The 17,407-nt window shown below is 31.4% G+C and overlaps 1 protein-coding gene across 3 annotated transcripts in view; it reads left to right on the top strand.

Moving 5' to 3' along the window:
- Positions 1-17,407, top strand: part of LOC115881347 (glycerol-3-phosphate dehydrogenase [NAD(+)], cytoplasmic) — a 46,538-nt gene that overhangs the window by 1,705 nt on the left and 27,426 nt on the right. For all 3 annotated transcript variants that reach the window (XM_030898794.1, XM_030898792.1, XM_030898793.1), the window contains exon 3: positions 1,551-1,691. In XM_030898794.1, coding sequence (XP_030754654.1) covers positions 1,551-1,691 — 141 coding nt within the window. The remainder of the gene's footprint in view (positions 1-1,550; positions 1,692-17,407) is intronic.

Here is a 17,407-nt window from a genome sequence, read left to right as displayed (position 1 = left end):
ACCAATTTTGATCGCGATCGAATGACATCAACTTTTGACCTTTCTTACGTCGAAACTAACTGTCACAGTGATCCGTCTGGGACACGGTCAAGTTGGTCTTGGTCCAATCTATGGACTTACAAATTTCATTTAAATCAAACGATTTTTTCGCCATTGATGATAGGGTTTCATAGTACACGAAACATTGTCAAAATATCATGAAAAGATGGGGCTCTTCGAAATGGCATTCCGAGTTTCGGCCCCCTACCTCATATAGGGCCCGAGTTACGACGCTCCCAAGACCCATCTCAACTTCCTCATTGGTTTACCACTTTTTCAATCGTTACCACTTTTCGTCTCGCATGTCACCTTAGTAGCTCGTGTGTCACGGCCTTGAATTTTTATTCCCGGCGCACGTAAAGAAGTTTTACTTCAAAAATATAATTTAAATTATATGAGAAAATAATTAAATGACAAATCTTCTGAGCTAAAACCATAATATCATAATATATCCCATTTAAAAATTGACATTTTCTAAAATGTACTGTGCTTATCCTGATTTAATGTATTTCATATTTTATTTCTCGCCCGTTTATACAATAACTCATAAGTTAAAACTGCAATTTAAAATTATTCCTAATTAGTCCAAAATTATATTAAAATACTTTTTAAATATCCTTATCTCGTTTTTGATTTTTAAAATTAAAATGTAAAATTAATTCTTTAAAACAGTTTTATTTTTTTTTCGATTTATTATAATTTCCTTTGAAGTGCTTTTACCGATTCGAATGAAATTTTTAGGGTAAAAAAGGTTACTATAAGTGCAGCATATGTTAATGCTAATAAAGTATTTTGGTGGACATGCATATGAGTTATCACTGGAATATTTTTCTAAAAAAAACATGTGCGTCACTGACTTTTTTTCTCTCTTTAGCAAAGTTGTGTAGACCGTTTAATGCCAGTTTTTAATAATTTTAGTTTCCTTGATGCGATAAACGCAATTTTATTAATTTGCCTTAATCCAAGTCTAATAGCAACCTTTATTTTTTTTAATTAAAAGGTCTACACGATGTTGCTAACAAGAGAAAAACGTGAATGGCGCACATGATTTTTTTAGAAAAATGTTCCAGTGGTAACCAATATGCACGTCTCTGGTAAATCTGTCGACATTTTTTTTAAATATTTTATTATTAAAATAAGTCGCACTTATAGTAACTTTTACCCCCAAAATTTCATTCGAATCGCTAAAAGCACTTGAAAGAAAATTATAATAAATCGAAAAAGAAAATAAAACTTTAACCCCCTGTAGATACAAAACAAAGCAAAACCTGAACTATATTGATATAAAAATAAATCCTATTTTTACGTGAGGAATCTCCCACGAGAGATTACACATATTTTTTGAAACACCATGTATATCTTAATAAGCAATGACACGAAAGAAAGATATAGCAGTGTTAGTAAGTTTTTTAGAGCAAGCAAATAGGCGATATTTTAACTGGAATGAATCACAAGAATTCATTTTGTTCATTTTTATAAATTGTTCTATTAATATTCCTCAACACTTCCAGGTTGCTGTTCCAGACGTAGTTGATGCTGCCAAAGACGCCGACATTCTTATTTTCGTAGTTCCTCATCAGTTCATCAGAACGATATGTTCAACGCTCCTGGGAAAAATCAAGGCCACAGCCATTGCCTTATCACTAATCAAGGTAAGATTAAATTGGTTGTGTGATTTCCAGGGCGATATTAAAAAAGACAGACAAATTAAATATTCAAATATTGAATATAAATTATAACTGTAATTTACTTTTTTCGCTGTTTAAATTAAGTTTTCAAATGGAAAAGGTCAAGTGGTTGGATCACTCTGAAGGTGTCTTTGTGTGATATAATTGTTATAGTTTATTGTGGATAATTTAAATTATAATTATTATTAAATTAATGCGAAGGATATTGTTTAAAAATAATGAAGTCGTACTGGGAAACGAAATAGTTCGTTTAAAATTTGTTTTAAATATTTTTTCGACCGGTCTAAATGTAAATAATTTTATTTGTCAATATGAAACATGTCATTTTTGTTGATTTAAATACTTAGTGCTATACGCATATTTCACGTACGAGAACGATTTTTAATGTTTGTTTTATTCATATGATCCAACATTGCGTATGGGAAAATTTAGTATGGACCGTATTAAGTATAGATCATACCAAATAAACTTCTAGTCACGTGATTAAGCTTGACCGGCACAGTGTTGCCCACTTTTACATATTTTCTTCTAATCAAAATATTTTAGGAACCAAAAATAAATTAATTATAAATATATAAACAGTTATTATTTACACCGACAAAACGCACCTCCTTAAGGAACATAAAGGGTCATTACTACCGCTTTCCTATTCAAAATATTGTCATAAGGTTGGGATAAGTTTTGTGCAATGGCTGTTAAGCTGATGCGGCATATTGTACACTTAGCGGTTCTAAAAAGAACAATGTTCGACTGCAAAGTCTGCTAATAAAGTTTTCTAAACTTAATGTATCACAACACAATTATTTATTTAAACCAAAAACTTGTAATACAAAACTAAAGTGTCAAAACGAATGACAATGTCAGGAAATAAATTTTTCATTTTTTACAGCAACAGAGCTATAGTCTATAAAATGAATAACCTTAAATTTTGACCGTTATTTTTTACCAACATGGCAAATATAAAAGCCCTCTATCCAAAAAGTTACTGATATTCTTTAAAATGAGTGCCTGATCGAATCAGATAGGTAACTCTTTTATACTTTCGTAAAATAGAAAAGGAAAATAATAAAACAGGTGACAGTTCTTCCTCTTCTTGCAAAAATCAACGCAAAATGTCATAATTGACAAAACTAAAATGTCATCAGCCTTTGACATTTCTAAATATCAGACCGATGCCGTCTCTAATAGAACAGCCTCGGAGCGAGATTTATGACGTCACGCTAGTTAGATACCACGGATTAATAAATATGTTGTAGAATACACGGAAAACATAATTATTCCTCGTACTTTTGGTTTGTATTTTAAAAATGATATAGTTTACATAAAATATACATAATATACAGTTAATAAATACAATATATATATATATATATATATATATATATATATATATATATATATATATATATATATATATATATATATATATATATATATATATATATATATATATATATATATATATATATATATATATATATATATATATATATATATATATATATATATATATATATATACCTATTTATAGTAATAAATACTTGACAAATAAACTATGAACCATACAAATGCATCAAATGTTTTACAATATACAAATAATGAATAGGTACATAAGATAATGGGTAAAATATATTTTAAATTTTGGTTTTTGAAAATCGATCTAATTTAACAAAAATATTCAATATCTACTAATAGTGATGTATTATTATTTGCATTCACAAAATTTATATGTATATTTTGCAAGCATCAGTGTTCGAAAAATTATATTTACAAATAATACAATATCATAGAAAAAAAGGCGTCAGCGATGGCTATGAAATAAAGATCGCTGTCATTTTATATGTAAAATTATTCTAAAATTTGTGTCGAATATAATCCTAAAAATTACATATACGAGGAATAATTATGTTTTCCATCATTCTACAACATAATTAATCCGTAGTATCTAACTAGCATGACGTCATAAATCTCGCCCCGGGGCTGTTCTATTAGAGACGGCATCAGCATGGCCGCAAGTTGCTAACCTAATAAAATTAACACTAGAAAAGCCCGCGGGAACTGTCAGGTTCAAAGTTATTCGTTTCACAGACTATACCACCCGAATTTGGCTGACTAACTGGAATTTAAATTTCCTGTGGCGGTTTAGGTGGTAGCTCTGCTATAAAAAATATACATGACTGTCAAGGTGTCACATTTATTTATTTATTTTCTGACATTGTCATTTGTTTTGAGATTTTAGTTTTTTTTATTACGAGTTTTTGGTTTAAATGAATTGGGTCGTAATACTTTAGGCTTAAATTTTTTTGGTTAGGGTGACTCTTTAATAAGTGCAAATCGAGGGGTGTCTCACTTGGGTAAAAAATGTACATGTACTGCCAACATATCGTTTTAATACCAAGCGACTGCCAATGACTGCGAAGAAGACTGCCTATGACTGCCATGTAATTATTATAGGCGACTGCCGTAAGACTGCCAATGACTGCCAGCGACTGCCAAGAAAATGTACAGGTAATTCCAATAGTGAGACACCCCTCGGTGCAAATATTTTTCGACTCCAGAAATACGATTATTAATTTTTTAACGAAATATGTTTTTTTTTTTCAAAATTTGGAATTTTTTAAAAAATGTGGAAATTTTTTTGGTTTTTAGTTAAAAAACGTAATTTCTTGAAAAAATGGCAACATAGGTACATAGTAGACTAAATTTACAAGAAAGAAAACCCAGAAAAGATCCAGTGGTTTTCAAAATTTTAGGAAAAATTATTTTTTTGGAAATTTTCTTAGTAACATAGCCGGTTAATTTTGGATTTATTTGAAAAACGGTAAAGAGAAAATATGTTTCTTTTATAGATATCTAACAACCCTGAAAATATTTGCACTTATTTAAGACTCACCGTGTATATTTATAATTAATTTATTCTTATTTTCTTAAATATTTTGATTAAAAGAAATTATACAAAAGTGGGCAATGCTGTGTCGGTCAAGCTTAATGACGTGACTGAAAGTTTATTTTGTGTTATCTATACGGTCTGACTTTTTAATAAAGAGGTAGCAAACTAGCATTTTTCGGTTAGGATTATTGGCCCGTGAGCTGAACCACGTCAGTATGAGTTGGTATAACCACAGAGTATTAGAGCTAGTATCACAATAATAATCAACAGATTAATTATTTTTATGAAGTAAATATTTCTAATGACTAGGGAAATGAATATCATGTAGGATACGAGATGGGATAACATAAAATTGAATCGTAATTGATAAAAAACACAGTTTTCCCTCTATAGTACTGTTTAATAAAATTACATACTGATAAAATAGGTGTTATCATAAATAAATATTAACCAGCAGACCTTGAGATTGCTTTTCCCTATATCTAATACAATTTTCTGACAAACGAATCTGATTTTATCAAAAACGTCTTAATATAATTTAAAAAAATGTTTAATGCTTTTCTTATAGTATAGCGAAATCAGAGAAATAAGTCAACATAGAGGCTAAGATATACCGGGTGGTGCATCGTAGTTGAAACATAAGAAATCGCAAATTTGGAACTGTCCAAATATTGGCTTCCCTGTTAATTTTACAGCGAAGCTGTAAATAAGTTATTTAAAGGCCTGCGTATGTGCGTATGCTGAATACAAATGCCAAATTTGAACAATTTTAGACAAGCCGATTTTAAGTAATTTAAGAAAAACTGCATCTATTTTTAAATTAAAACTAAACAGATAACAATACAAAACCAGTCAATGTCAAATTGTATTTTCGAAACATTAGGCTTTTGCCTTATCCGAACCAGTTTTAAATTACAAAAATGCAATTCGGGAACACTAACCGTAGGTACTATAACGTAGTAGTGTAGACAGCACAACTATAGATAAAGAAACAAGTTTAGATTGGAAAGTGCCCATAAGGACAATGTAAACAATATTTGGTGCTATTCTTGCAACGGTCGTGACCCAAAGCTTTTGAAAATTTCGGAGCGGTTCGGCTTTTTCCGGAATTATATCGCCAAATATTATTTATTCAAATTTATTATTATTTTCTTTTAATTCTATAAATAAAATACAGTGTGTTGGATACAAGGAACTTTATTTTATTATAAGGATATGTATGAAATATCTATGAAACATTGGAAATCGACGTTATGACACGATCCACGATGGTTTTTGCAGTTCACAGCACAGCTTTTTAAGTTTTTAATTCTACTTTTTCACAATTGTCACGGGTTTGAGTAAATAATACTTAAATTAAACTCACAAGGTAGCAATAATTACTTTGAAAATGGACGCTTTAAACATTTTCGGAATTTTTTCGATTAGAGCGGTTTATATTTTGAAATATTTTATAATTTTTGAAGATTCTGACTTTGACAAGAGATTTGGACAAGAGAAAATTATTTCTGTTTTTGTTTACGGTTGTTCTTAGCAACCTAAAGTAGCAATCGCTATAGCAGCGCCAGATCGCGTACAATGGTCGCGACCCGAAATTTTGACGGGAATTCCAATCTAAATTTATTTCCTTTATCTATGAGCACAACAGATTACATTTGACAATGAAAAATCATAGGTTGACAACTTAGAAGGTATATTGATATTTATCTGGTTTTGCATTGTTACCTGTTCAGTTTTAATTTAAAGACAGATGCAATTTTTCTTAATATTACTTAATCGGCTTGTTTAAATTTTTCAAATTTGGCATGTGTGTTTGGCATAATAAACTGACTACCGCAAGCTGTTAATTTTAATTGTGTTTTTTAGACATTGTGAATGATCGTTAACTAAAAAGAATAAAGTGTAATTGAAATCACTAATTTATTCCACTAATTGCGAGGTTCTGAATGAAGCTTTTAACTAAGAAATATTTCAGAACTTCTCTAGATTTACTTATTTTTCTGAGAGAGTGAAAGTGCCCGCTAGGAGACTAGCCAGTTATTTTTATTTACAATCCACACAAAAGCTGTAGGTTCATTAACGAAACACGTGCATTTGCGTTTCGGGAAGTTGTAACAGTTTATTTTAAAAAAATAAGTTGCTGGCTGATCCAAACCATTTATTCTCTGCCAAGGTCTCCCCGGTGACGATTTCTTGCGTAAGGTGAACTTTCGTGAGGAAAGCCAAGGAATATTTACAATTAACGTTACTAGGTGACTACACGTATGCCAGAAATCTCCAGATTTCTGATGTCAGAGACGAAAAATTTCGATCCGCACCAGTCACCAGAAAGGAGTCTAATTTTAGATTGAAGATTTGTTTTAACATTAAATATTCAATTTTTTTAAACAGTATATTATACACGAAGGAAAAAAATTGTGTGTTACATGTGGCGCATATGTGAAGTGAATCTTCTTACTAACAGCTATTAAATTGAAGGATTTGAACAGATTTTTGCTGTTGTGAAAGTATCACATTATCCGATAACTATTATCACCCTTTCCCTAGCATTGAACTAAATAAATGTTTTGCTTCTTCAACATTTTAAAATATATGCTTTAACATTTTAAAAAATATGACGTGAATAAAATTCTGTCAATAACAATCAATCACGGGATGAAAACGAAATTATGTTACTACAGAAATGCGTTTTGATTTTTAAGACAGAGAACAAATTTAACTATATTTTCTTGTTTTTTTTCTCAAACGGTATGGAAATTGGTACAAGTATAAACGGGATTGGACATTTTAAAACAAGCAATTTTTTTTATGAAAAATGCATTCTTCTCAAAGTGTCAATAATAAAAAAGCTTTTCCTCTTGTAAAGAAAATCCCAGGACATATCTTTTCTATGTTGAACATTAGGTCTATTGAAGAACAGTTAATTTACTTACATTGAAAAATATGTCGATTTTACAAATAACGAAGTCACAACTTGTAAATTTTCAAGAAGATAAAGAAAAGCCAAAAAATTGAGCTCAGTAAATTGACATATTTTGCTAAAATATTTTTGATCGATAATTTCTTTTAGTATCAGTACCAATCATTAATCCTAAAGTCCCCTAACACAGTTTTGCCTACTATTTCAGTCATTGATGATGGCTCTGTATTAATACCCACTGTGCCTTCAGCTGATGACGTCATGCGTAAGTTGTCAGGCCTATATATCAAGGTGGTATCAATTGTCGATTAAAAACACATAAAATAAAACATTAATTAAGAAATAAAACTTGAAAAATAGGCACTACTACTTTATTATAATATCAATTAATTGAATTATTGAAACTATCACAAAATATTATTAAAAATAAGGATAATAAAGCGTTTAAAAAATTGGAAATCATTGTGAGTTAGATTTCACTTTGTCGGTTTTTTATTTTTATATTTCCACTGAAGATTGTAACCTTGATAAACTAACCGGTACTAAAAATAAAAATAGGAACGTTCAATAGTGTTATGTAATAAATAATTTAAGCAGATTTTCGAACATCGTGTGATCCAACAGAATGATTGATTTAAAACTACTCTTTATCTGAAAGCATACTTGGCTATGTCATGTATTATAGATTCTGTATGTGCACTTAGTGTTAATTTATGTTTTATAAGAGGTTATAATACCGTGTGATCGAAAAAACGGCGTTCAGTTGGCTTTGAAGTGACGTTCGATGAGATGCCCATATAATTTACATATAAAATGACAGCGATCTTTATTTCAAAGTTTTCTCTGATGCCGCTTTTAGTGGTGTTATCCACAACATAAAAGTAGTTTTATTTTACAAATATGTAGCTGTATATTAGTAATTTCTACCCTTTTTCTTACCTCTTAAATGGTAGTCACTCCACTTTTTTTAATACGAACCTACCTTGTGTGGTACATTGTTGAAAAGCTCGTTGTCTTAAATCATAATCTCTATTAGTTTTTGAGATATATTTTGGTTAAAAGTAAGCAACATTTTTGAAAATCAATAATTTTGCTTATTAAAATCAATAATTTCTCTTAGACAAAAAAAAAATAAAAGATCTGAAACACGCGTTGTCCAGATTGCTTATTTTCAATGACAGTTACATATTTTTTTAATTTTCTAGTCATTTTGCAAATATAAATGTTGGGTAATAGTGTTAAAATTAATTCCAATATTGAAGTGTTTTATTCTGAAACTAGATAATATGAATAATTATTACGTAAATTCTTATAAAACTGGAAGTAGGTACATAATGACATTCGTATAATATGCATTTTGTTAGGGATAAACAATGACAGTAATGTTCCCGTTCACAACAAGTATCAGAAATGTGACCTTTAAACGCAAAACGTAAACAACGATTACCTTGACTTTAATAAATACGAAACGAAGCTGCTAATAAACCTAAATATCTATATACAGTGTGTCAAAATTAGCACAATTCACAGTTACCTACCACATTTTACCTTGTTACGTCATATAGAGCAGTTGACAACTTCCCAGCACTTCCAGTTTAAGTTTGGTTCTCACTATACCTTCCGTTTCAATTCCATATCCATTCCATATCCGTTCCGTATTTTTTATTGTATTGACACTATACGTAAGCTTCCGTTCCGTATCAGTTCCATACTTTTTATTGTAAAATTTATATCATTACGAATGTTTTATTTTAAAAATTTGTATCTCTTGAAAAAGGTAATAGATTTAATTAAGACGCGAAAGAATAAATAAATATATCAGCAAAATTTTAACAGAGCTGGTAGAACTGTAAAAACTTGGCTCGGTAGTCTCGCTTGGGTGCCGATTTTCGTGTGTAGGAAGATTACAGCCAATATCCTTAGTACAATAAGAAGTACCAGTGCCGAATTAAGGTCCTAGGGGGCCCGGGGCTATAGGCTACCCTTGGGGCCCCCAGGTCGGATTATTTTTTCCTCATTGCTGTTATTTTCACTTAAACTAATATTGCTTAAAGTTGAACAGGAAGGCAGTTGTTCATGATCTTGATTTTTATTCAACTCAGAATTTGACGTTAAAGGGGTTTCGCAAATACTAAAAAAGTCTGTTACTTTAGTCAATTTTAAAGTTTTCTTTAGTTTTCTTCTTGAATCTGAAATTAATTTAAAATATCCCTAAGTTTTCGTAGATTTAAAAATACAGGGTGTTACGAAACTATTGTATCAAAATCTAAAACTGATGGTCGGAAATGCGTCGTTTTCAAAATACAGGGTGTTAATAAAAATCGATCTTTTTTAATATCTATTACACCACTGTATACCACCCTACGGTGCGTCGGACAAAAAAGGTCAAGAAATAAAATATGTTGTAAATTGAATGGGGATTTCAAAAATAATATTAATTTTATTTAAAAAGTACCATTTGGCGTACCATTCAACGCGAATTGCAATAGAGACTTCAAACTCTACAGATATAAAAAGACTCAAAAGACCTTTAAAACAAGGTATCACTCGACCCCCTATTCCATTTAAAATTTTAAGGGTGATAGCTACTCCGTCAAAGGGGTGCAAGCAAAGAGGGTGCAAATACCAAAAAAATAATTCTCCCTGAAAAACAAAATCGACTGTCCGAGCATTTTTCGAATTATTTATTTACAAGCAAGAAACCCGGGGTGGAAAGTTTTCGGTGGGCCACCCTGTATAGATTTTTTCTTAAAAGTTTAACACCTTCTATTTTGAAAACGACGCTCTTCCGACCATTAGTATCCAATTTCAAAATATTTTGGCGAGATCTACCAATCCTTACATTTTGGCATAATAGTTTCGGAACACACTATATATTATTGAAAAATGTTGCTTAAAATAAGGCATAAAACTCTTAAAACATCAATATCTCTCATTAATACGAGTACTGTTTAGCAATTTTCAAAATTAGAGTAGTTCTCGAATTTTTTATATTTTATGAGCATACGGGAATTCTTTTTCATTTTTCATAAAGTTTATTTTTAAAAAAGGAATAGTATTTTACGGCCTCTATATAGGCACCTATTATATATTAATGCGCTTATTTTTAAAAGAAGAAACTTAAGAAAGTTATTGTAAATTGGATTGTTAATACCAAAGTTATTATATAAATGATCATATCCAGTAAATGCGTAATAAGGCTAAAACTGATTCCTACCTTACGTTTAGCAAATCCACTAAGATATTTTCTACATGACATTTTTTAAAATACTGGTATACACTACACAATTCAAAAACATATTATTGTTCTTGTTTTCTAAAATCTATTATTGGCAATTACTTCATAGATGCGCTATGCAAAAATAACTAATCAAATAGAATAAAAAAGAGGAATCTAATCTGAATACTTCCCCTAGCGCTTTCGGCTTTCGGTAATTCATCCATCCAGAAAAATTTAAAAAGAAGAGCAAGCCATTGTCTATGCAGCAATCTTGATATTTTTTGGGAAAGTGTTTTGCCGCCCAAAAAAGAAAAGAAAAAGAGTCTGTTTTTGACATTATGAGAATAACAAGTTGGCTGTTGCAATATATTTAATAAGACTAAATATATTTCTGTTGCACTGTTGCAGGTGTTCCAGGCTGGATTTTATTTTTTTATTGTTTTTAAAATACAGTTTTAGTTACTTTTATAATAAGTTGAAGATTTATAACAATATGTGACGAAAAATCGGTTTTTGTTACAAATCGGTATTTTTCGTAATATATGTACATTTTCATTTAACTAATCTAGATTTAACTCTATGAATCTCGATTTTAAATTCTCCTAATTTAGGGGCCCCTCTCAATGACGGGGCCTGGGGCTATAGCCCCCATAGCCCCCACCCCTTAATCCAGGCCTGAGAAGTACTGAACAAAGAAAGAATATCAAGTGTTTTCTTATTTATTTTAATATTTTCCCAAGTGCATGATATGCGTCTGATTAAGTGATTATGTGATTAACACTTCGCTCTTTTCTCTTTCCTACTTACATGATCGCCATAACGCTTTACTCTTAGACATGTAAATACCGACCCAAGACTGTATCTTGCCGATATGGTATAATATTCTGCACCTGAGAAAAACCGTTTATTACCCGTCAGCTGGCGCGGTGAATTTTTGTGTTTTTCTGTTTACATTATATTCAAACTTGTAAACTAACAATGTCATTATTTCATTCATTTTCAATAAATTAATAAGAACGGACACAAAAATTAAGTAAACGCATTTTTAGGAATTTTTGACAACAGAAATATAACTTGGCTAAGAATGCCATAGAAATTAAAAACATATATATTTTATGATTTTCCCATATTATTGAAGGTACAAACAACTGAAATGTGAAGCTAAAGTAATAAACATAAATTATTTTCAACAAGACTGCAAACTTTGAATGTACATAACTGTTTCAAATACAGTTCATGTTAACATAGAATCTGCAGTTGCCGCACATGGATCGTGCACATTTGATTCATGAGATTTTTGTTTTTTGTCATTTCTTCATTGACATATACCACATCTCTTTCGTTTCTGATATTGATTATTCAATTTTCTCTCTTCTGCAAGTAAGAGATTCAGAATCGGAGTTATGGTTACTCTTCAGATAAAAATCAGTGTCTCGATAATCTTCATATAGCCTCTCTAAGTTCATTAAACCACTCAGTTAATGTTTCCTCAATATTAACGTCCCCATGACCGCCACTTTTTGGACTACCCACCATCCTAATAATGAAACATTCTTGAAGTGGTGGTGCCACACAGACCCCAATGAAACTTTACCCCCCGCTGGTGCTGGTAGGAACAATACTTGAAACAAACGCCAGTTAAGGGTTAAATATTTTTAATTTTGTTTCAAAAATTACATTTACAGAGAAGAAAATAACCAATTTTTGGCACAGATGCATTTATTATATTTTTATGTTATCTGTTTTTCTGAAAAGGTTTTACTCTACTCATATGTTCATAGTTATAAATATTACTGGTTGCTCATAAAATGGTGAAAATTACATTCAAAAACCTATAAAAATATACAGGGTTGTTCACCACTTACGACACGGAGTATTGTAGCTAAACGATTATATTTTCACAAATTGTAAGTTTTGGGTTCGTTGCAGGACTATTAGAGCTACAATTTAAAAATAATTTTACAAGATACAGAGTGTCCCAAATAAGTAAAAAATATAGTTGTATTTTTTTAAATGGAACACCCTGTATATTATTCTATTTTCAGATTCTACGATTGAAATAAAGGTAAATTTGATTAAGGTTTATCACACTTAAACCTTACCGTTTTTGAAATATTTCCAATTTTGTGAAATTGCAGTAAAAAATTTAAGGCTTTATTTCTCGAAGGGTATCAGTTTTTAATACTAAATATTTACTGAAGATTATTTATTGATCAGATATTGTGTTGTAATAATAAAAATTGTACTGCCTTATACACAGTGTCCAAAATTTTTAATTAAATAATTACTAGCTATATACGGCAAAAACTTGTTTAATTTAAATGGAACACCCTGTATATTTTACGTGAATTAGATGTACAATTTAATTGTCTATCAAATTGTATTATACCATCTTTTATATATCTCGTCAACTTTTCGTAGAAAATGCATTTTCTTATAATTTAGACCTCATTTATCACTATACCCATGGAATATTGACATTTTAGTTTTTTTAAAGCAACATATGTACAAAATGTACAGGTGGTAAAAATAATAGCATAGACAAGCCGATTTGTTTACAAAAAGAAAACTATTTTAAAACTATAAATTATTCTAAATCTTTGTAAAAGAGCATACCAATTAAATGTACTACCATTATTTCCGCCCAAAAATCAGTTAATTACATACTTAATTAATTGTTTTAATTAATAAATTATTCTAAATAAATGTGGATTTGACTCAGAAATCAATATAATAATGTCATGAAAATGAACGTCTCTGTTGTAAATAAGCATTCGTCAAAAAATGAAATAAAATTTATAAGGTGGTACTTTTTAACACACTGTCTAATTCAAAACTCAGTTTTTAGTACTTGGAGCAATTATTATTAATCAACGTAAACAGTCAATTAACGTTGTTTGAATACTGGGATCATATTAACTACTGATCCTCTCTAACAAAATATTTAAAGAGTTTTTTCTTATTTTTTAATAAAATAAGCAAACTACATCGACAATATTATTATCTGTACTCTTTGAAAATGTGTTACATCTTTAAAAATAATCTAAAATGTCAATATTCCATGGGTATAGTGATAAATGAGGTCTAAATTTTAAGAAAATGCATTTTCTAGGAAAACTTGAATAGATAGATAAAAATGGTATAATACCATTTGATAGACAATTAAATTAGGCATCTGATTCAAGTAATATATATAGGGGGTTCCATTTAAATTAAACAAGTTATTGCCGTTTATATCTAGTAATTATTTAATATAAATTGTTGGACACTGTGTATAAGATAGTATAATTTTTATTATTGCAACACAATATCTGATCAACAAATAATCTTCAGTAAATATTTAGTATTAAAATTTTTGATACCCCTGGAGAAACGAGGCCTTAATTTTTTTACTGCAATTTCACAAAATTAAAAATATTTCATAAACGGTAAGGTTTAAGTGTGATAAATCTTAATCAAATTTTTACCTTTATTTCAATCGCAGAATCTATAAATAGAATAATATACAGGGTGACCCATTTAGAAAAATACAACTATAACATTTTTTACTTATTTGTGACACTCTATATCTTGTAAAATTATTTTTAAATTGTAGCTCTAATAGTCCTTCAACAGAACCCAAAACTTAGAATTTGTAAAAATCTAATCGTTTGGCTACAATACTCCGTGTCGTATGTGGTGAACAACCCTGTATAATAGTAGAAGTTCATATAAGTAAAAATATTTAAAAAGAAAGTAGGTACATCCCAACAAATAAAAAATAACTTAAAAGACTCAGATTTGTAAGTATCTAAATAGGATACAAAAACACTTTAAATGAACTTGAACGTTAGAAAAGAACTTGAATTAAAGATTGTGAAAAAGTATGTACTTCATTAAAGGAGTCATACATTAAAAATTTCCTAGAATCAAGCAGCTAAGTCTTGCCTGTCTACCACTTCAATAATTAATTCGTATCTTAATATTCCGTTAGCAAAATTTAAATTAAGTTTGTTGATTTTCATCTCTAGTTACACAAAAACTGTTAATTGTTGCAGGCTTCTATTCAATAGACGTTTTCGACTTATATCATCATCATCAACATCATCATCTTCAGCTTATTCAACCATTTGCAATTATGGTGTAGCATCCCTCACATATTTAGATACTCTCTTTGTAGTTGTGATTCCTGCTAATTTCATAATATCATGGTCCCGTCTTAGGTTTGGTCTTCTTCTAGGTCTCTTAATTCCTCGTGGGTACCATGCTGTAATCTTTGTGGTCTATCTGTTGTGCGTCCTTCTTGCCAGGTGTCCTGCCCATGGCCACTTGAGAGATTTGATTCTGTGGATGACATCTATTACCCGGGGTTTTTGTCGTATCCACTCTGTTCCTTTACGGTCTTTCTTGGTTATTCCTCTTTCTGCATATTTCGTTCTACTGAGTGTTGTGCGACCTACAGTTTCCTTATAATGTCCGCTTTAAGTGTCCAAGTTTCGCATGCATAGGTCATGGTTGGTAGTACACATTGGTCGAATGTTTTCTTTATTAGATAGTGGCATTCTAGATTTGAATGTGACTGAGTTTCTTCCATAGGTACTCTATGCTAGCTGCTATTTATATAATTTAGGTTATTTAGTCTATCTCAATCTGAATAACCCATATTATACAGGGTGGCGCACCTCATTCGCCTCGGTTGACATCTTTCCGTTTTCGTATAAAAAAACGGAAAGATGTAGAAACAAAATATTTTATGGGTATATGTGGGGAGGCAATGTGCATAATTTAAAATTATTTTGAAATATACAGGGTGTCTCAGAACTAAGATCCATACCAAAGTTATATTTTTTCTTATGGAACACCCGGTATTTTATTTCATTTTTGGATTCTTGGACCCAAAAAAGGCATTTATTATAAGGGTTAAATATGTTTAAAATCATTGGTTTTTGAGATATTTAAAGATATTTAAATACTACTATACTGCCATTACTCGCTGACGAGTATTTGACACGCATCAGAAGATGGTCACGCAAGGCGTTTTCTTTCATGAGCCTTTCTGTGACTGAAAAGCCCAATACGTGATGTTATTTGTCTACCGCACTCCGGACATTCAAAAATCTCATTGCTTTGTTGCCTCTTAACTTTTTGGTTCTCGCTGTTAACTGAGTTACAATTCTTCTCCATTGAGTTCTATTGTGAGCTGCTACTTCCCACTCATTCTGCACATTAATCCCCTTTAAGTTTTCGTGGAAAATGTCCTTGTACCTTTTGAGTTGTCCACCTGGCCTCCTCTTACCGTCTACAAGCTCACCGTAAAGCAGTGATTTTGGTATGCGGTTTTCTTGCATTCTGCATACGTGACCAGCCCATCTTAATCGGGATTTTGTAACCATGACTTCAATACTCTCGCAGTTAGCTTTTTCAAGAACCGATACGTTTGAGACGTGATGGAACCATTTAATTCTTAAGAGTTGTCTAAGGTGTCTCTGTTGCAACTTGTTTAATGCGTTCATGTGTCGGCGGTACGGCACCCAGGTTTCGCTCCCATATAACATGGTGGGGATTATTATTGCTCGGTACACTGCAAGTTTCGTTTTTGTGCTCAGGTCATGGTTGTAAAAAACCCTGTCTTTTAATTTCCAGAATGCTCTTGAAGCGCTGCTAATCCTGTGCTGAATTTCAGAGTCGATATTGGCCTTTTCCGAAATCAAACTGCCGAGATAATTGAATTCCGCTACATATTCCAGTAGCTCTTCTCCGATTTTTATAGCATTGTTGTGATCTTCCGGAGGAGTGCACATGATTTTAGTTTTGTCGATGTTTAGCTTAAGGCCCAAAGCCTCGTATGCCCAGGTATATGTGTTCAACATTTCTTGTAATTGCTGTACAGTTTTTGCAACTAGAGCGCAATCGTCAGCGTATTGAAGTTCTGTGATGAATTTTGTACGTGTTTTTGCCCTGAGTCTTTTTATGTTGAACAGACCGCCATCATATCTGTATCTAATGCCCAATCCTCTCTCCTGCAGTTTGCTGTCCACTATAATGGAGAGCGCTGCCATGAATATGTTGAATAGGAGGGCGCTTAAGACACATCCCTGCCTAACTCCTGTATTTGTCAGGAAGGGATCGCTTAGTGATCCGTGATGTGACACTCTTGACTGGTTGTTGTTATGGAGGCTTTTACACACTGTAAGAAATTTGTTGGGTACTCGAACTTTTTCATAATTGCCCAAAGTGCATCTCTGTTCACAGAGTCGAAGGCTTTGTTAGGTCGATGAAGGCAACATAAAGTTTAGACTGCTGTTCTTTTACTTTTCCTGTAGTTGGCGGATAGAAAATATGGAATCGACGGTGCCGCGGTTAGTGCGAAAACCCGTTTGCGATTCTGGAAGGATTTTTCTATATGTGGGTGCAGGCGGTTTGACATAATTTTTGCAAGAATTTTTCCGCCGATAGCCAAGAGTGAAATTCCCCGGTAGTTTCCGCAGTCTGATGCACTTCCTTTGTTCTTAAATATATTCACTATATTTGCGTTGCAAAAGTCCTGAGGTACCTCTCCGCTTTCCCATATGACATCGAAGAGAGCCTTAAGATGACCAATAAGTTCTTTACTTGCACACTTATAGATTTCCGCCGGAATCGCGTCACAGCCAGCTGATTTGTTGTTTTAA

Source organism: Sitophilus oryzae, unplaced genomic scaffold, assembly GCF_002938485.1.
Source record: "Sitophilus oryzae breed Bouriz unplaced genomic scaffold, Soryzae_2.0 scaffold_1716_pilon_pilon, whole genome shotgun sequence".
Classification (NCBI taxonomy): Eukaryota; Metazoa; Arthropoda; class Insecta; order Coleoptera; family Curculionidae; genus Sitophilus; species Sitophilus oryzae.
This window is presented reverse-complemented; position numbering and strand designations above follow the sequence as displayed.